The sequence below is a fragment of the Ranitomeya variabilis genome, chromosome 7 (genome assembly GCF_051348905.1).
Source record: "Ranitomeya variabilis isolate aRanVar5 chromosome 7, aRanVar5.hap1, whole genome shotgun sequence".
In the NCBI taxonomy this organism is placed as follows: domain Eukaryota; kingdom Metazoa; phylum Chordata; class Amphibia; order Anura; family Dendrobatidae; genus Ranitomeya; species Ranitomeya variabilis.
In genome coordinates this window covers 25,201,991-25,223,518 of record NC_135238.1, presented here as the reverse complement: position 1 = coordinate 25,223,518, position 21,528 = coordinate 25,201,991, and the positions used below count along the sequence as shown (strand labels likewise).

The 21,528-nt window shown below is 46.2% G+C and overlaps 2 protein-coding genes across 3 annotated transcripts in view; one reads left to right on the top strand and one right to left on the bottom strand.

The window, feature by feature from the left end:
• The window catches only part of CLUAP1 (clusterin associated protein 1), a 51,296-nt gene extending 31,024 nt beyond the window's left edge, over positions 1-20,272 (bottom strand). For both annotated transcript variants that reach the window (XM_077274591.1, XM_077274592.1), the window contains exons 1-3: positions 20,121-20,272; positions 15,813-15,924; positions 15,638-15,722 (exon numbers count right to left, since the gene is read on the bottom strand). In XM_077274591.1, coding sequence (XP_077130706.1) covers positions 15,638-15,722; positions 15,813-15,924; positions 20,121-20,142 — 219 coding nt within the window. In that variant the 5' untranslated portion in view covers positions 20,143-20,272. The remainder of the gene's footprint in view (positions 1-15,637; positions 15,723-15,812; positions 15,925-20,120) is intronic.
• The window catches only part of LOC143785598 (glucagon receptor-like), a 100,252-nt gene continuing 98,784 nt past the window's right edge, over positions 20,061-21,528 (top strand). Inside the window, exon 1 of the mRNA XM_077274596.1 lies at positions 20,061-20,133. The gene's annotated coding sequence lies outside the window, so the exon portion shown is untranslated. The remainder of the gene's footprint in view (positions 20,134-21,528) is intronic.

Sequence of the window (21,528 nt, the reverse complement as noted above, 5' to 3'; positions counted from 1 at the left end):
AAAAAAAAAAAAAGCCAATCTGGATGATTGTTCATCCTGGGATTTGCCTGATAGGAGAAAGTTTATTGCACAGAACAGAATGTCAAACTGCAGACAAAGAAGCGTGCGGGATCCCGCTGCCCCCCGTCCTGATCAAGAGGCGCAGCCCATTATTACAGTCATGATTTTCTGGAGAGACGAGCACCTCGCCAGGAAACCCCCAACCATCAAAGCAAATTGACCGGCTTTTCCCTGTCCGTTATTGTGCCGGAAGCCTAGACTTAATCCCACGTCTTGATGTTGGGGGTTATATAGGAAGCCTATAGGAAAAATCTAAAAAGAAGTGTCTGCCAGTGTTTCTATAGAAAGTTAGTGCAGATAATTCTATATATCCACCCGGTGACTGTCATATGTGACTGAAGAACAGCCTTTTATTTTTTTTTTCCCTCCTATCTGTTACACATTTTAATAAACCGTATAGTTAGGATGGCAAAGTCTCTGGAGACACGAGTGTTCAGGGTCTAATAGTGCTGGCAGCATTATATCGCCTTGCAATCCTCAGCAGGAATTCCAATAAAGGCCAATTATGTGTCAGATTTGTACCCTGGAATTGGCTAAATTCCAGTGTGACGGTAGAAAACATTGAGCTTCGTGAGACTGAACCCCAAAAGGTCAAAAAGTCTAGAGACTTCCGCAAGGATTTGACCCATGTAGGGACCCGTAGACTCTCTAGTTTTTGCAGTCACAGTAGATACCATCTCCTTAGCCATTCTGGGGTTTTTCTAGATGCATCATTCTACTTGAAGACTTTCCTCCATCTTTCATCCTTGATATGGAGTCCTTATTGTTCTTCTTGACAGCTGGATCCTTCCCGGTACAGATAACTGATTCGAGCAGATAAGAGCTGTCATCTCCTCACTAACTTCTCACAGTCAACTCCAAAGTTTTCTGGACCCGTCTGTTAACCCTTTGCCGATGTAAGCAGTTCTGGTGGACACTTTGACCTTCCCAGAGCTATAACTTTTGGATTTTGATCGCCGGCGGTTATGTTGTGATCGAGGCTTCGTTCTAATGAGAAAGGATTGTCCAATGCGGAGAAGCCATTTACCGGTAACGGTAATATCCTCAGTGCAATCATTAGCGGGGGAGCAGAGGACTGATGTGCACCTTCACATGTTCTCCACCGATTTCTGTACATTAATAAATTAAAATAATTTGTCATCAGAACATCACCTCTTGTTTAAAATTAGGTTTTTATGCTATTTTTTATTTATTTATTTTTTCATATCAATCATATCTAAAACTGGAAATCTTGCTATTTTCTATTTTGGCAGTAGACTAGACTCGGATACTTCCAGTTGTAGAATGAAGACTTTTCAGTAGTCTCATTATCATAAGAGAAATAATGACAATGATAGATCACCTATTGGGAATGGTGGATCGTATGTTATGTCACAGCTCACCTCCTCCTCCTGTACAATGACTGATAACACCTCTCTATACAGTAGATAACACAGGATCCACCATTCACAATAGGTGATGGCACAGCTCACCTCCTCCTCCTGTACAATGACTGATCACTCTATATACAGCTAATAACACACCTGCACATTTGTGGCCTACTGGAGGTCATTTTGCAGGGTTCTGGCAGTGCTCCTCCTGTTCATCCTTGTACAAAGGCTGAGGTAGCGGTCCTGCTGCTGGGTTGTTGCCCTCCTAAGGCCCCTTCCACATCTCCTGGTGTACTGGCCTGTCTCCTGGTAGCGCCTCCAGCCTCTGGACACTACGCTGACAGACACAACAAACCTTCTTGCCACAGCTCACACTGATGTGCCATCCTGGATGATCTGCACTGCCTGAGCCACTTGTGTGGGTTGTAGAGTCCGTCTCATGCTACCACGAGTGTGAAAGCACAACCAACATTCAAAAGTGACCAAAACATCAGCCAGAAAGCATTGGTACTGAGATGTGGTCTTTCGTCTCCACCTGCAGAACCATTCCTTTATTGAGTGTGTCTTGATAATTGCCAATAATTTCCATCTGTTGTCGATTCCATTTGCACAACAGCATGTGAAATTGATTGTCAATCAGTGTTGCTTCCTAAGTGGACAGTTTGATTTCACAGAAGTTTGATTTACTTGGAGTTATATTCTGTTGGTTAAGTGTTCCCTTTATTTTTTTGACCAGTGTATATACAGTAGATAACAGGATCCACCACCCACAATAGGTGATGTCACAGCTCACCTCCTCCTCCTCCTGTACAATGACAGATAACATCTCTATATACACAGTAGATAGGATAGAATCCACCATAGGTGATGTCACAGCTCACCTCCTCTCCCTACTGTACAATGATTGATAACACCTCTCTGTACAATAAACACAGGATCCACCATTCACAATAGGTGACATCAGAGCTCACCTCCTCCTCCTGTACAATGACTGATAACACCTCTATATACAGTAGATAACACAGGATCCACCATTCACAATAGGTGATGTCACAGCTCACCTCCTCCTCCTGTACAATGATTGATAACACCTCTATATACAGTAGATAACACAGGATCCACCATTCACAATAGGTGATGTCACAGCTCACCTCCTCCTCCTCCTGTACAATGACTGATAACACAGGATCCACTATTCACAATAGGTGATGTCACAGCTCACCTCCTCCTCCTTTACAATGACTGATAACACCTCTATATACAGTAGATAACACAGGATCCACCATTCACAATAGGTGATGTCACAGCTCACCTCCTCCTCCTGTACAATGACTGATAACACCTCTATATACATTAGATAACACAGGATCCACCATTCACAATAGGTGATATCACAGCTCACCTCCTCCTGTACAATGACTGATAACACCTCTATATACATTAGATAACACAGGATCCACCATTCACAATAGGTGATATCACAGCTCACCTCCTCCTGTACAATGACTGATAATACCTCTATATACAGTAGATAACACAGGATCCACCATTCACAATAGGTGATGTCACAGCTCACCTCCTCCTGTACAATGACTGATAATACCTCTATATACAGTAGATAACACAGGATCCACCATTCACAATAGGTGATGTCACAGCTCACCTCCTCCTGTACAATGACTGATAATACCTCTATATACAGTAGATAACACAGGATCCACCATTCACAATAGGTGATGTCACAGCTCACCTCCTCCTCCTCCTGTACAATGACTGATAACACAGGATCCACTATTCACAATAGGTGATGTCACAGCTCACCTCCTCCTCCTTTACAATGACTGATAACACCTCTATATACAGTAGATAACACAGGATCCACCATTCACAATAGGTGATGTCACAGCTCACCTCCTCCTCCTGTACAATGACTGATAACACCTCTATATACATTAGATAACACAGGATCCACCATTCACAATAGGTGATATCACAGCTCACCTCCTCCTGTACAATGACTGATAACACCTCTATATACATTAGATAACACAGGATCCACCATTCACAATAGGTGATGTCACAGCTCACCTCCTCCTGTACAATGACTGATAATACCTCTATATACAGTAGATAACACAGGATCCACCATTCACAATAGGTGATGTCACAGCTCACCTCCTCCTCCTCCTGTACAATGACTGATAACACAGGATCCACCATTCACAATAGGTGATGTCACAGCTCACCTCCTCCTCCTTTACAATGACTGATAACACCTCTATATACAGTAGATAACACAGGATCCACCATTCACAATAGGTGATGTCACAGCTCACCTCCTCCTGTACAATGACTGATCACGCTATATACAGATAATAACACACGATCCACCATAGGTGATGTCAATCATCCTTGATAACACTGGTCGCACTGGGGGTGACAAGTATAAGGCTATTGCCCCACAACCCGGTCTATCGGACTGAACGTGAAGTCCTATATATCTGTGCAGTCCAATTACACCCACAATCACCATTAATCTTAGATGGCGGCTTCGGGTCAATTACGAGAGATTATTACCAGATGCTGTTAGAATTAATGGCATTGAACGCAAACAGTTGTACGATGATTTCCCGCCTCGATGTGACTGACGGGCGCTGTCAGTAGAAGACGACCGTCCTCAGGTCTCCAGTCTCAGCTCCTTCATTTCTGAAGACATAAAGCTCAGTGGGTGATAAGATTTCATCATGTCGCCGTGCGGAGACGTTATTCATAGGCTTCCCATGTGAGTCATTCTGTACCAATAATTCTCATGTCATGTATCTTGACTTACTGCAATTTTTTATATATATACGCACATACAGTGCTCAGAATAAATGAGTACACCCCCTTTGAGAAGTAAGATTTTATTTAATATCTCACTAAACACAAGGACAATTGTCCACATTTTTAACCCATAATATGAAAGCATGATCAATAATATAACTTTCACTACTAAATCTTCAGTTTTACTTTATTTAGTTGATACAAAAACTGAGTACACCCCACATCAAAAACTACTACATCAAGTATTTTGCATGACCTTCATCATTTTTAAGGACAGCACCAAGTCTTCTAGGCCCGGGATGAACAAGTTGGTGACATATTGTATCATCGATCTTTTTCGATTCAACGACGATCTCTTTTAGAGCCTGGATGCTGGAAGGAGAGGGAGGACGTCTCGTCTCTGCAGAATTCCCCATATGTGCTCGGTTGGGTTCAGATCAGGAGACACTTGGCCACTGAGTCACTTATACCTAGTTCTTCTTCAGAAATGCAACAGATGTGTTTCGGATCACAGTCATGCTGGAAGAGTGTGGGTCAACCAAGGGCACGGCGTGATCGTGGCATCTTCTCTTTCACTACAGAGCAGTACATCTACAAAGTCTGCAGAGAACAATCCGCCATCTGATACAGCCGAATAGTTCACATTTGGACTCCTCAGTCCAGACCAGCTACTGACATTTGCTGTACTGAATTGATGGCACAGCTGGACATCGCCTGATTTCTAAGGGAAGTAACATTATGTGTCTTTCATGTGCTGCACTAAAATTCCTTTCATGACCACTTAGTCTCCGACCCTCAATGTTGACCAATTCTTGGTGATTCATCAGAGCAGCGTCTACAGAAATTCCTGAAACCCCAGTCTGCTTTGAAATCTTTTGCCTGGGAGAGACCTGGCTGATGCACTATAACTACCTTGTGTCTTATTGCTTTGCTCTGCTTGACATGATGTACGACCTGTAACATGAAATCGTTTTCCACGACCTCACCTTTGTAGCGGAGTTTGGTTGTTCCTCGCCCAGTTGTGAGCCTCCAACACAAATGTTTCTACTTCAGTTAATAGCTGTTTCAATTTACATATGGAAATTATCATAATCACCTATTTGGTATAATTGGTTACTCATCCACCTGATGATAATCCTACAAAACTCCTGACAGTGTCCACGTGGAACTAGAAGAATTGATGCTGTTTTGAAGGTAAAAGGAGCTCACCAAATATTAATGGGATCTAGATTTCTCCTTTGTTCAGTCACTTTGAATTTTGTTAATTGCTAAAAAATAAACTATTAACACATCTATCTTTGAAAACGTTCTTACTTTCTAGCATATTTAGCCACAGCTGCCTAAAACATGTGCAGTGTTCTGTATATATACTGCTAGGTTCAGAAATATTTGGACAATGGCTGATGCTTTGCCATCTTTACTACACTGACTTCAGTTGTTGCTTGTTTCTGGTCTTTCTCCCTAAAGTTTTGTCTGAAGCCTGTGAAATGCTGCTCGAAGGGGCTGAGATCTGGTGATGACTCGGCCATTGCAGAATCTGAACCGGTCCCATTGGAAGCCATGCATGCCCGCGCCATTACACTGCCTCCACCATGTGTTACGGAGATGTGCTGTGCTTTGGATCATGAGCCGATCCAAGCCTTCTCCATACTTTCTACTCCCATTATTCTGGTACAGGTTGATCTTAGTTTTGCTTTTCCAGAACTGGGCGGCTTTTTCAGATATTTTTTTTTGCAAAGTCTTATCTTGCCTTTCTATTTTTGAGGCTGATTTGATGGTTTGCACCTTGTAGTGAACCCGCTGTATTTGCTCTCATGAAGTCTTCTCTTTATGGTAGCTGTAGATACTGAGACTCCAAATTCCTGGAGAGTGTTCTTCACTTTAGTGGATGCTGTGATGAGGATTTCCTTAGCCATAGAAAGGAATCTGTGATCATTCGCCAATGTTGTCTTCTGTGGACGTCCAGACCTGTTTGAGTTCCCAAGCTCACCTCTTTTTTTATTAAGAATGTACCAAACTGTTGATTTGGCCACGCCTAACATTTCTGCCATCTCTCTGATGGCCTAATGATGGTCTGTTTCTCTTCCTTTGAGAGCTCTGTTGACCGCATGTTGTGGGTTCACAGCAACAGCTTCCAAATGCAAATGCCACACTTGGAATCAGCTCCAGACCTTTTACCTGCTAAATTGATGATGGATTAACGAGGGAACAGCCCATGCTGCCCATTAAAGAGCTTTTGAGATAATTGTCCAATTACTTTTGAATAATTTATAAAGAGGCAGCTTCATATTAAAGAGTTGTAATTCCGATATCTGTTATGACCCCAGTGGACAGGGTCTCAGAGGAACGTGTAAGTCTGCAAGATACAAAAATCCAGCTCATAGGGCTGTGGTAACTGGGTTGACCAAATAGCTACTCCTAACGCCAACACTAGAAGTAGCCGGGGATCATGCCTACGGTGATCGCTAGATGACTCGCGCCAGCCGGAGAATCTAACTACCCCTAGGAGAAGAAAACAAAGACCTCTCTTGCCTCCAGAGAAAGGGACCCCAAAGCAAGATACAAGCCCCCCACAAATAATAACGGTGAGGTAAGAGGAAATGACAAACACAGAAATGAACCAGGTTCAGCAAAGAGAGGCCAGCTTACTAATAGCAGAATATAGCAAGATAACTTATCTGGTCAACAAAAACCCTATAAAAATCCACGCTGGAGATTCAAGAACCCCCGAACCGTCTAACGGTCCGGGGGGAGAACACCAGCCCCCTAGAGCTTCCAGCAAAGGTCAGGATACAGATAGGAACAAGCTGGACAAAAATACCAAACAAAACAAAAGCAAAAAGCAAAGAAGCAGACTTAGCTTGAAAAACAGGAACCAGGATCAGAGGACAAGAGCACAACAGATTAGCTCTGATTTCAACGATGCCAGGCATTGAACTGAAGGTCCAGGGAGCTTATATAGCAACGCCCCTGAACTAACGGCCCAGGTGAGGATATAGGAAAAGACAGACGCTCCAGAGTCAAATCACTAATGACCACTAGAGGGAGCAAAAAGCAAAATCACAACAGTACCCCCCCCTTAGTGAGGGGTCACCGAACCCTCACCACGACCACCAGGGCGATCAGGATGAGCGGCATGAAAGGCACGAACTAAATCGGCCGCATGAACATCAGAGGCGACCACCCAGGAATTATCTTCCTGACCATAGCCCTTCCACTTGACCAGGTACTGAAGCCTCCGCCTGGAGAGACGAGAATCCAAGATCTTCTCCACCACGTACTCCAACTCGCCCTCAACCAACACCGGAGCAGGAGGCTCAGCAGAAGGAACCACAGGCACAACGTACCGCCGCAACAAGGACCTATGAAACACGTTGTGGATAGCAAACGACACAGGTAGATCCAGGCGAAAGGATACAGGATTAAGAATTTCCAATATCTTGTAAGGACCAATAAAACGAGGTTTAAATTTGGGAGAGGAAACCTTCATAGGAACAAAGCGGGAAGAAAGCCACACCAAATCCCCAACACGTAGTCGGGGACCCACACCGCGGCGGCGGTTGGCAAAGCGCTGAGCCCTCTCCTGTGATAACTTCAAGTTGTCCACCACAAGATTCCAGATCCGCTGCAACCTATCCACCACAGAATCCACCCCAGGGCAGTCAGAAGGTTCCACATGACCCGAAGAAAAATGAGGGTGGAAACCAGAGTTGCAGAAAAACGGCGAAACCAAGGTGGCGGAACTAGCCCGATTATTAAGGGCAAACTCAGCTAACGGCAAGAAGGTCACCCAAACGTCCTGATCAGCAGAGACAAAAAACCTCAAATAAGCCTCCAAAGTCTGATTAGTTCGCTCCGTCTGTCCATTAGTCTGAGGATGGAAAGCAGACGAAAACGACAAGTCAATGCCCATCCTACTACAAAAGGATCGCCAGAATCTGGAAACGAACTGGGATCCTCTGTCTGACACAATATTCTCAGGGATGCCGTGCAAACGAACCACGTTCTGGAAAAACACAGGAACCAGATCGGAAGAGGAAGGCAGTTTAGGCAAAGGAACCAAATGGACCATCTTGGAGAAGCGATCACATATCACCCAGATAACAGACATGCCCTGAGACACCGGAAGATCAGAAATGAAATCCATGGAGATATGTGTCCAAGGTCTCTTAGGGACAGGCAAGGGCAAGAGCAACCCGCTGGCACGAGAACAGCAAGGCTTAGCTCGAGCACAAGTCCCACAGGACTGTACAAATGACCGCACATCCCTAGACAAGGAAGGCCACCAAAAGGATCTGGCCACCAGATCTCTGGTGCCAAAAATTCCTGGGTGACCTGCCAACACCGAGGAATGAACCTCGGAAATGACTCTGCCGGTCCACTTATCAGGCACAAACAGTCTGTCAGGTGGACAAGAATCAGGCCTATCAGCCTGAAATCTCTGCAACACACGTCGCAGATCAGGAGAAATAGCTGACAAGATAATACCATCCTTAAGAATACCAACAGGTTCAGCGACTCCAGGAGCATCAGGCACAAAGCTCCTGGAAAGAGCATCGGCCTTCACATTCTTTGAACCTGGTAAATACGAGACAACAAAGTCAAAACGGGAGAAAAACAATGACCAGCGGGCCTGTCTAGGATTCAGGCGTTTAGCAGACTCGAGATACATCAGATTTTTGTGATCAGTCAAGACCACCACACGATGCTTAGCACCCTCGAGCCAATGACGCCACTCCTCAAATGCCCATTTCATGGCCAACAACTCCCGATTGCCCACATCATAATTTCGCTCCGCAGGCGAAAACTTCCTAGAGAAAAAGGCGCAAGGTCTCATAACAGAGCAACCAGGGCCTCTCTGCGACAAAACGGCCCCTGCTCCAATCTCTGAAGCATCCACCTCAACTTGAAAGGGAAGCGAGACATCAGGCTGGCACAAAACAGGCGCCGAAGTAAACCGACGTTTCAACTCCTGGAAAGCCTCCACGGCAGCAGGAGCCCAATTAACCACATTGGAGCCCTTCTTGGTCATATCCGTCAAAGGTTTCACAATGCTAGAAAAGTTAGCGATAAAACGACGGTAGAAGTTAGCGAAACCCAAGAACTTCTGAAGACTCTTAACTGACGAGGGCTGAGTCCAATCAAGAATAGCTCGGACCTTGACTGGGTCCATCTCCACAGCAGAAGGGGAAAAAATGAACCCCAAAAAGGGAACCTTCTGTACACCAAAAAGACACTTTGAGCCCTTGACAAACAAAGAATTTTCACGCAAAATTTTAAAGACCATCCTGACCTGCTCCACATGCGAGTCCCAATTATCAGAAAAAACCAGAATATCATCCAGATAAACGATCAGAAATTTATCCAGATAGTTCCGGAAAATGTCATGCATAAAGGACTGAAAAACTGAAGGGGCATTAGAGAGCCCAAAAGGCATCACCAAGTACTCAAAATGACCTTCGGGCGTATTGAATGCGGTTTTCCATTCATCCCCTTGCTTAATGCGCACAAGGTTGTACGCACCACGAAGGTCTATCTTGGTGAACCACTTGGCACCTTTAATCCGGGCAAACAAGTCAGACAACAGCGGCAAAGGATACTGAAATTTGACAGTGATCTTATTTAAAAGCCGATAGTCAATACAAGGCCTCAAAGATCCGTCCTTTTTAGCCACAAAAAAGAATCCCGCACAAGAGGGGAAGAAGAAGGACGGATATGTCCTTTCTCCAGAGACTCCTTGATATATGAACGCATAGCGGTATGTTCAGGTATCGACAGATTAAACAGTCTCCCCTTAGGAAACTTACTGCCTGGGATCAAATCTATTGCACAGTCATATTCCCTATGAGGAGGCAGTGCACTGGACTCAGACTCACTGAAGACATCCTGATAATCAGACAAATACGCCGGAACTTCCGAAGGCGTAGAAGAAGCAATAGACACAGGCAGGGAATCCTCATGAATACCACGACAGCCCCAACTAGACACTGACATAGCCTTCCAGTCAAGGACTGGATTATGGGTCTGTAACCATGGCAGCCCCAAAACAACCAAATCATGCATTTTATGTAGAACGAGAAAACGTATCACCTCGCGGTGTTCAGGGGTCATGCACATGGTAACCTGTGTCCAATACTGCGGTTTATTTTCTGCTAATGGCGTAGCATCAATACCCCTAAGAGGGATAGGATTTTCTAATGGTTCAAGAATAAAACCACAGTGCTTAGCAAATGAGAGATCCATGAGACTCAGGGCAGCACCTGAATCTACAAACGCCATGACAGGATAAGATGACAGTGAGCAAATCAAAGTTACAGACAGAATAAACTTAGGATGCAAATTACCAACGGTGACAGGACTAACAACCTTAGCTATACGTTTAGAGCATGCTGAGATAACATGTGTAGAATCACCACAGTAGTAGCACAAGCCATTCCGGCGTCTATGAATTTTCCGCTCATTTCTAGTCAGGATTCTATCACATTGCATTAAATCAGGTGTCTGTTCAGACAACACCATGAGGGAATTTGCGGTTTTTCTATCACATTGCATCACATCAGGTGTCTGTTCAGACAACACCATGAGGGAATTTGCGGTTTTTCTATCACATTGCATCACATCAGGTGTCTGTTCAGACAACAACATGAGGGAATTTGCGGTTTTGCGCTCCCGCAACCGCCGGTCAATTTGAATAGCCAGGGACATGGTATCATTCAGACCTGTGGGAATGGGAAAACCCACCATAACATTCTTAATGGCCTCAGAAAGGCCATTTCTAAAATTAGCGGCCAGTGCACACTCGTTCCAATGTGTCAGCACGGACCATTTCCGAAATTTTTGGCAATACACCTCAGCCTCGTCCTGGCCCTGAGACATAGCCAGCAAGGCTTTTTCTGCCTGAATCTCAAGATTGGGTTCCTCATAAAGTAAACCGAGCGCCAGAAAAAACGCATCAATATCAGCCAATGCCGGATCTCCTGGCGCCAACGAAAAAGCCCAATCCTGAGGGTCAGCCCGTAAGAATGAAATAACAATTTTTACTTGTTGAGCAGAGTCTCCAGACGAACAAGGTTTCAGGGACAAAAATAATTTACAATTATTCCTGAAATTCCTAAACTTAAATCGGTCTCCTGAAAACAGTTCAGGAATCGGAATCTTGGGTTCAGACCTAGGATTTCTGGTAACATAATCTTGTATACCCTGCACACGAGCGGCAAGCTGGTCCACACTTGTAATCAAGGTCTGGACATTCATGTCTGCAGCAAGCTTAAGCCACTCTGAGGTAAAGGGGAAAAGAAAAAAAAAAAAATGAGAGAGGGAAAAAAAAACTCAAAATTTTCTTTCTTATAATCCCACTTCTGCAATGCATTAAACATTTAATACTGGCCTGGCATACTGTTATGACCCCAGTGGACAGGGTCTCAGAGGAACGTGTAAGTCTGCGAGATTCAAAAATCCAGCTCATAGGGCTGTGGTAACTGGGTTGACCAAATAGCTACTCCTAACGCCAACACTAGAAGTAGCCGGGGATCATGCCTACGGTGATCGCTAGATGACTCGCGCCAGCCGGAGAATCTAACTACCCCTAGGAGAAGAAAACAAAGACCTCTCTTGCCTCCAGAGAAAGGGACCCCAAAGCAAGATACAAGCCCCCCACAAATAATAACGGTGAGGTAAGAGGAAATGACAAACACAGAAATGAACCAGGTTCAGCAAAGAGAGGCCAGCTTACTAATAGCAGAATATAGCAAGATAACTTATCTGGTCAACAAAAACCCTATAAAAATCCACGCTGGAGATTCAAGAACCCCCGAACCGTCTAACGGTCCGGGGGGAGAACACCAGCCCCCTAGAGCTTCCAGCAAAGGTCAGGATACAGATAGGAACAAGCTGGACAAAAATACCAAACAAAACAAAAGCAAAAAGCAAAGAAGCAGACTTAGCTTGAAAAACAGGAACCAGGATCAGAGGACAAGAGCACAACAGATTAGCTCTGATTTCAACGATGCCAGGCATTGAACTGAAGGTCCAGGGAGCTTATATAGCAACGCCCCTGAACTAACGGCCCAGGTGAGGATATAGGAAAAGACAGACGCTCCAGAGTCAAATCACTAATGACCACTAGAGGGAGCAAAAAGCAAAATCACAACAGATATCCTTACCTCAATTGGGACATTAATACCCTCAAATTAAAGCTAAAGAGTTTACACTTTAGGCCCATATTGATTATATAACTATCTTGAACATCTTTTTGTAAACCACTAAAAATTTGTGTCACTGTCCAAATATTTCTGGACTTAACTGTACACACACACAAACACCATCCTACACACTTTAGCATTACAGAACTAACGGCTCAATTACTTCATACTGATTATGTATCCAACATCCATATAAGAATCATGTGAAAATGACTATACAGGTGGTAAGGCGCCCCTGTAACCTCTGTGTTATCAGTGATGCGAGCTCCATTATTACTAGTACTTCTACACCACTAATGATCAGCGCACAATCTGCAGTGTGACAAAACCTAAATAATCATCATAAAAGTCATCCTTGTACCTATACTGTCAACCAAATAGCAATGATGATACTCTGTCCCATCATTACTGGTGTACATAGGAAAGCAGTGATAGTGTAGATGAGACTAAGAGGCTGAATCAGCACCACATCATAGGATACACTGAGACTGCTGAGTATACATCACATAGGAGACACCGAGACTGCTACTGTATATATCACAGGATACATTGAGACTGCAGTATACACATCACATAGGAGACACACACTGCTGTATATAATGGAATGGAAGACCTTGAAACTGCTGTGTATACATCACATAGGATGAATTGAGACTGTTGTATATACATCACGTAGGAGACTGACTGCTGTATATACACATCACATAGGAGACACAGACTGCTGTATACATCACAGAGAATACATCAAGACTGATGTATAAATCACATAGGATAGACAGACTGCTGTTTATACACCACATAGGACTCCCCCAGAAGAAGGCTGTAGCACCAAAACGCACGTCGGAGATTTGGCACCACAAGAAATATTTACAACTTCTGTCTTTCCTTATTTATGCTTTATTAGGGATGTGTAACCGCTGCATAGGATAATACATGGGCTATATGGGACAATATAGAAGACTTTAGATAATACACAACTGTTGCAATGGAAACCGTAAGCACAATTCTTGCAGTTTTGCATATTTGGGGATCATTAGCTAAATGTTTGTTATATATCATTTTTCCCTATCGCTGGTATGTTGTGCCAGGTTTTGGCTAATCTGTACAATTATATGTTTTAATGTATTTCTCAATAATAGTATATTTATATCTTAAAGGGAACCTGTCACCACGTTTTTGGAAGATGGGATAAAAATAGCGTTAAATAGGGGCAGAGGTGGGCGTTACATTAGTGTGTTTGTTATGCGTTTATTACCCACCTAAGTTGCCGAAATACCTTTGCAAAGTCTCCGTTTTCGCCTGTCAATCAGGCTGGTCTGGTCAAAAGGGCGTTGTCTTCCCCCTGATTTTGCGTAGTTTTCCGTTGGTGGCGTAGTGGTGTGCGCATGCCCAAGGTCCCGAATCCTCTGCCAGGGGATTTAAAAGAGCGCGCTGTTCGTTATTTCATTGGTGATCGGTGGGCGCGGCCATCTTCCTTTGGCCGCGCGTGCGCAGAAGCGGCGCTCTGCTGGCCGCGGCTTCAGGAAAATGGCCGCGGGATGCCGCGCGTGCGCAGATGGATATCGCGGCGGCCATTTTCCTGAAGCCGCGGCCAGCAGAGCGCCGCTTCTGCGCACGCGCGGCCAAAGGAAGATGGCCACGCCCACCGATCACCAATTAAATAACGAACAGCGCGCTCTTTTAAATCCCCTGGCAGAGGATTCGGGACCTTGGGCATGCGCACACCACTACGCCACCAACGGAAAACTACGCAAAATCTGGGGGAAGACAACGCCCTTTTGACCAGACCAGCCTGATTGACAGGCGAAAACGGAGACTTTGCAAAGGTATTTCGGCAACTTAGGTGGGTAATAAACGCATAACAAACACACTAATGTAACGCCCACCTCTGCCCCTATTTAACGCTATTTTTATCCCATCTTCCAAAAACGTGGTGACAGGTTCCCTTTAAAACCTTTGCCTTGTTTTTGGTTATTTTGCACTTCTTTCTATATGGTTCTACAGTATATATACACTTCACATAGGAGACACAGATGGATGTATATAGAACACATAGAAAACATTGTGACTGCAGTATATACACATCAAATAGGAAACACTGAGACTGCTGTATATACATCACATAGGATACACTGAGACTGCTGAATATACATCACGTAGCATTCACGAAGACTGCTGTATTCACATCAAAAAGGAAACACTGAGACTGCTGTATATACATCACATAGCATTCACCAAGACTGCTGTATTCACATCAATAAGGAAACACTGAGACTGCTGTATATACATCACATAAGATACACTGAGACTGCTGAATATACATCACACAGCATTCACCAAGACTGCTGTATTCACATCACAGTGCCACTGCTCTAATTTTAACTCCTGAGGTGCTGCAAGCCCACAGACACCTCAAATGAGCAGTATTATCATATCTTGAAAGCACAAAAAGAACTAATACATAACACCAAGCAACAATGAATAAATATATGCACGCTACAGGGGGCTTGTGGCCTCCAGTATGTAGGACGCATTACTATGATATTAGGAGAATGCGTGAATAAGCATAGGGTGGTAAATCATAACGATTGAAGACGCTTTGTGATGGAACAGCAAAGTAATTCTGTCCTCTTACTATATTACCTCCCCTAGAAAAACAAATGAAAAATCTCTGTGGAAAATTGGAAGGCAGTGCAGACAAGAAATGTATGGGATTTTTCATTTGGGTGGCCTGACAATGAATGGTCTTAATAATGTGAAGGAAACAGATCTGTCCTTACTGTTCCTCTCTATTAGACAAATTCAATTATGCAGGAGCAGAGTCGGACTAGTTTTGCCTCTTCCTATGGTTCCCGGCTAGATCTTCAAACCAGAATTTCTCTGAAGCTCCCCAACAATATACCAGGCTGCAATTGTACAGCCAGGATCTGATTCTTTGAGTCCGCGGGAGAAAAAGCTTCAGCGAGCTTTGTGACAAGCTCCAGGGACATAACAGCGGCTCCTCCATAAAGAGCGAGTGCCACCTTATGATCTTTTTTTTAATCTTGCGCGATCATGACTGCAGTGAGGAGGAATGGAGGATCGGGACCCCCGTTCTAGTGATCGGTGGGGCTCTCAGTGATCAGACAAATATGAATCAGTGATAAATGTCTCTTATGGGCACAGACCCTTTAAAATTCTTACCATGAACTGTGCGACTGCCTTGATGAAGAAGACCCTGTCCTGCTCCGTGTCCACATCCACAGGTAAGGTCATGTTAGGTTCATACCTGGAGAGGAGGAAAAAAAAGGTTATATAACTTCTATAGTACACTGATCGTACATCACAATCAGAAGTATTATAAATGTATATATTTTACCTTTTCACCAGCCAAATGAGAACTTCTGAGACCAGAGGAAAGTTGGGGCTGCGGAAATTCTCCATGGAGATGAGGCGAGGGTAGCCGAGCGCCCGCATCATTTCTGTGAAATCTGAGGACAGAGCAGGAAGCAATTAGATTACAAAGGGTAATGGTGGGAGAAACAGAAAGTGTCTGGTCCCCCACACCGGCCGGGGCTGTGACCTCAACATACAAAAACAGCACAGGAAAGATAAAGGTATAAACTGCAGCAACCGGGAAACAGAAAACTCCAATACCAGAGTAGGTCTCATTAACAGAACGTGCAAAGTGAGGGGTTATATGCCCCTTAGGCCCTTAAGGGAGCAAGTCAGCACAAAATGACTGTTCAAAACAAGCACAGCAGCTTGAAGGGGAAGTGGGTCATTGCCTCACCATGGGAAGCGGGCCTCTGTCTCCCTCTACAGGAAGCAGGGCGGCCTCTGCCTCTCTACAGGAAGCGGGGGCGGGCCTCTCTCTACAGGAAGCGGGGGCGGGCCTCTCTCTACAGGAAGCGGGGGCGGGCCTCTGCCTCTCTACAGGAAGCAGGGCGGCCTCTACCTCTCTACAGGAAGCGGGGGCGGGCCTCTCTTTACAGGAAGCGGGGGCGGGCCTCTGCCTCTCTACAGGAAGCGGGGGCGGGCCTCTCTCTACAGGAAGCGGGGGCGGGCCTCTGCCTCTCTACAGGAAGCAGGGCGGCCTCTACCTCTCTACAGGAAGCGGGGGCGGGCCTCTCTTTACAGGAAGCGGGGGCGGGCCTCTGCCTCTCTACAGGAAGCGGGGCGGGCCTCTGCCTCTCTACAGGAAGCGGGGGCGGGCCTCTGCCTCTCTACAGGAAGCGGGGGCGGGCCTCTGCCTCTCTACAGGAAGCGGGGGCGGGCCTCTACCTCTCTACAGGAAGCAGGGGCGGGCCTCTCTCTACAGGAAGCGGGGGTGGGCCTCGGCCTCTCTCTACAGGAAGCGGGGGCCGGCCTCTGCCTCTCTACAGGAAGCGGGGGCCGGCCTCTGCCTCTCTACAGGAAGCGGGGGCCGGCCTCTGCCTCTCTACAGGAAGAAGGGGCGGGCCTCTGCCTCTCTACAGGAAGAAGGGGCGGGCCTCTGCCTCTCTACAGGAAGAAGGGGCGGGCCTCTGCCTCTCTACAGGAAGAAGGGGCGGGCCTCTGCCTCTCTACAGGAAGAAGGGGCGGGCCTCTGCCTCTCTACAGGAAGAAGGGGCGGGCCTCTGCCTCTCTACAGGAAGAAGGGGCGGGCCTCTGCCTCTCTACAGGAAGCGGGGGCGGGACTCTGTCTCCCTCGACGAGAAGCGCAGGCCGGCCTCTGTCTCCCTCGACGAGAAGCGGGGGCCGGCCTCTGTCTCTCTACAGGAAGCAGGGGCAGGCCGTAGTCTCTCTACAAGAAGTGGGGGGTGGATCTTTGTCTCTCTACAGGACGTGGGGGCTGTCTTTGCCTCTCGGCTTCTGCCCACCTGCCTGCGAACCTTATTATAGGCAGAGCTTAGAAGCGGGAATTCAGTCCACAGAAGGCAAGGCATTGAAAATGGCATGAGCAATACATGTTGGGAAGTGAGGAAAAGGACAGTGCAGCACCTATAGTACTGGCAGAATGATAATAAATGAGAACTCCTGTGCGCACACACTCAAAAAGAGTGGGTACCAAGTTACAGAGGAGGAGAATTGCTCAGTTCCTAGCCATATTACATGAGTATGTGCGACACAAGCAGCTGTATCTTGTTGTGGGTGATGAGGGCGGCAAGACCATGCCTATTCTACAGGATTTTGGTGAAAGGTCAGGTGCGCTATAAGAGCTCTGAAAACCCCCAAAGCTTTAATATACTTGACATAATGAATGGAAACCTACAAATTAATGACTGGTCCAGCACTGCAGAACACTGAGGCACGTGAGAATTGTGCAAAGTGCTTTTCATCCAGTACAGGTGCCCACACACGGCCTACAAATTCTATAACTAGCACATGACTGACCTATGTACTCACACAACCTGCTCTGTACGGGTAAGACAACACTAAAGTGGAGCGGTCACCAGAATTGACAATGCAAGCTGCATACATTAATACAAATTTAACAATCCTGATGAGGCAGGTGTACCTACCGATCTAAACGGTTGGATAATCCTGATGAGCATTTTATGAGTCCAGCTAAACGGTGAAAGAGCTCAGGAGTCCAATGTATTCAGCCTCCGACCACCCACCCTGACAGCTGCAGCTTGTACTCAGCAGGGTGGGGAGGAGGAACATTGGGGAGCTGTCAATCAAGCTAGGTGGCTGGAGCTTGAATCTTGGCACATGGCAGAGGATTGTCATCTGCCATATGCATCAACATAGCTGCTTGTGTGTTTTTACATCCATGAACTGTTATCTAGTTTCTAGTAGAGATCAACAGTCCTGCACTCCGCTCTACCTGCACAGTAGCGCACTGCAGACCTGACACAAGCTGGGCTGAACTGTGTTTGATGCTTACCATTGACAAGTGCAGCTCCGTTGATGCATATGGCAGACGAACCGCTTCAACAAAGTGGCATTTTTCAGATTTACAATACTGATCTGTCAGGAGCAGGAACAAAATCAACTCAGCACTTCTCCATTGTGGCAGGCAGAGCATATTGGAGTGCAGGACTGTTGGTCTCTGCTGGAAACTAGCTAAGGCTACGTTCACATTTGCGTTGTGCGCCGCAGCGTCGGCGCCGCAGCGCACAACGCAAACAAAAACGCGGCAAAACGCACGCTAAAACGCTGCGTTTTGCGCCGCATGCGTCGTTTTTGGCCGAAAGTTGGACGCAAAAAAAATGCAACTTGATGCGTTTCTTGCGTCCAACGCTTGCGGCCATGCGGCGCTAAACGCAGCACAACGCATGTCCATGCGCCCCCATGTTAAATATAGGGGCGCATGACGCATGCGGCGCCGCTGCGGCGCCCGACGCTGCGGCGCTGACCGCAAATGTGAACGTAGCCTAACAGATCACAGGCAGCTGTACTGATGTAAATGGCAGAAGATACTGTAAATCAGTCAGGCAGAGTTGTGTACAGGATCATCCACTGAATAGAAGAATAGGGTGCGTTACCAAGAGAGGAGCACAGCAGAGCAGAGCTGTAATGGAAGCCTGTGCTGTTTTGCACATGCACCAGTCACCGGCTTCCAGGAAATATCTGAGTCAACAATCCAGAGATGTATGGCTGGTCAGGAGCACACACAGGAGAGGGAGGCAGGGGCCTGAAGCACTGAGGAGAAGCAGGGTGCTGCTGGGAAATGCAGTTTTGGCAGTGTAACAATAGGACCATACATTCAGTTATGTGAAACTGGATGTACAGAGGGGTAAATGGAGATTAAAACAAGACACAAAGGGTACAAGAAAGAAAGGTTATGTTCGGCTTTGTCTGTATATAACCAGTAAGTAAATGTTCTTCGCTTTGGAAAAAATAATGGATCCACTTATGAAATTTTAGGAGGTCGTCCATTGGGCACTGCACCAGGGGTGTTTTACCAGAGTCAGCTGCTTATGGGGGCATCCAACGCATGCACTTTACAGGTCATCTGGGGGAGCCACGTATGGCGACATGTTGCGAGGGCATCGTGGTCGCTCTGAGGCCCCCACTCACAGGCTGCACTATGGGGGTCCGTTTCACACGTTCGTCCCTCACAGTACAGATACAGACCGGCTGCGAGTCTCCTAGGCAAATAAGAGGCCATTAAAGGGGTTGTTCACTACTCAGGCAACTCTTTCTCAACCCCTATTTTTCCACCAAGTAAAACAATAACACCTATACACATCCTTCCATGTCTCTCCCTGGGACGGTGCTGGCACCACAGGTGAGTGATGCAGAAGTTGTCCGAGTAGTGGACAATCCCTTTAAGTTTAGGTCAAGAAACCTGTGGCTGGTCCATACATGGTGGTGTGTACACAGGCTACAAATGTCGGCCTGAGTCTGAGGTGCACGGGGATATAAACATCACAATGAGGGGATAACTGGTTATGACGATTCTACTACAACATAAAAAAACGCACAATTACGTCATTATCATCATTTACAAGCTATGATGTCATATATATAAAAACAACCAATCACAATACAAGAATTAGATCACAAACTGAGCTGCTGCCCGCATCAACCAATCACATCGCAGCGTTTGTGTGCAAGCTAGAGAGCAGCGATCTGATAGGTTGGCCACCTTTTGAGGTGACGTCATATAAACCCCGCTCTATATAGAAGGCCTACAGATTGATTCATCGCTACAAGGTGGGTGAGGAAGAAATGAGGATAAGACCGGAGCGCTTACTCCTTAGGTCCCGGTAAGACATGGCGCCGAGTCCGCTCCACTACGGCTGACTGAATAAACTAGGCCGTTACCAGGCAGAGGAGATTCGCTGCCATGACAACTGCTGCTTGAACGGAAGCTCTCTCAGACCACAAAGGAGCTGGGCGAAGTTTGGAGCATGCGCATTGTGTACATATTTTTACGCTGCAGGAAAGCCTGTGGTTAATCATGTATCTTATGGACAAACACTGATGGGAAAGAGGGAAAAATATGTTACTGCTCCCTCAGTGACCCCACAGCGGAGGCAGCTGCATTCACACTATTCTTGTAGGGCTTTGGTCACATTTGCATAAAAGGGGTTGTCCACTTTATGGTCCAAAATTTGATAATGTCTTTAACTGGGACCTTGCCCAGTGAAAAACATCACTCCCTGTATATCACATCCCACTGTGGCAATAAATAAGCCCAGCATCACAGCTAGAAAGGTGTCAGGACACGCAGAGCATCGCAGCTATGATAGAAAGGTGTCAGGACACGCAGAGCATCGCAGCTATGATAGAAAGGTGTCAGGACACGCAGAGCATCGCAGCTATGATAGAAAGGTGTCAGGACACGCAGAGCATCACAGCTAGAAAGGTGTCAGGACACGCAGAGCATCACAGCTATGATAGAAAGATGTCAGGACACGCAGAGCATCGCAGCTATGATAGAAAGGTGTCAGAACACGCAGAGCATCACAGCTATGATAGAAAGGAGTCAGGGCATGCAGAGCATCGCAGCTATGATAGAAAGGAGTCAGGACACGCAGAGCATCGCAGCTATGATAGAAAGGTGTCAGGACACGCAGAGCATCACAGCTATGATAGAAAGATGTCAGGACACGCAGAGCATCGCAGCTATGATAGAAAGGTGTCAGGACACGCAGAGCATCACAGCTATGATAGAAAGATGTCAGGACACGCAGAGCATCGCAGCTATGATAGAAAGGTGTCAGAACACGCAGAGCATCACAGCTATGATAGAAAGGTGTCAGGACACGCAGAGCATCGCAGCTATGATAGAAAGATGTCAGGACACACAGAGCATCAAAGCTATGATAGAAAGGTGTCAGGACATGCAGAGCATCGCCGCTATGATAGAAAGGAGTCAGGACACGCAGAGCATCACAGCTATGATAGAAAGGTGTCAGGACATGCAGAGCATTGCCGCTATGATAGAAAGGAGTCAGGACATGCAGAGCATCGCCGCTATGATAGAAAGGAGTCAGGACACAGAGCATCACAGCTATGATAGAAAGGTGTCAGGGCACGCAGAGCATCGCAGCTATGATAGAAAGGTGTCAGAACACGTAGAGCATCGCAGCTAGAAAGGTGTCAGGACACACAGAGCATCGCCGCAATGATAGAAAGGAGTCAGGACACGCAGAGCA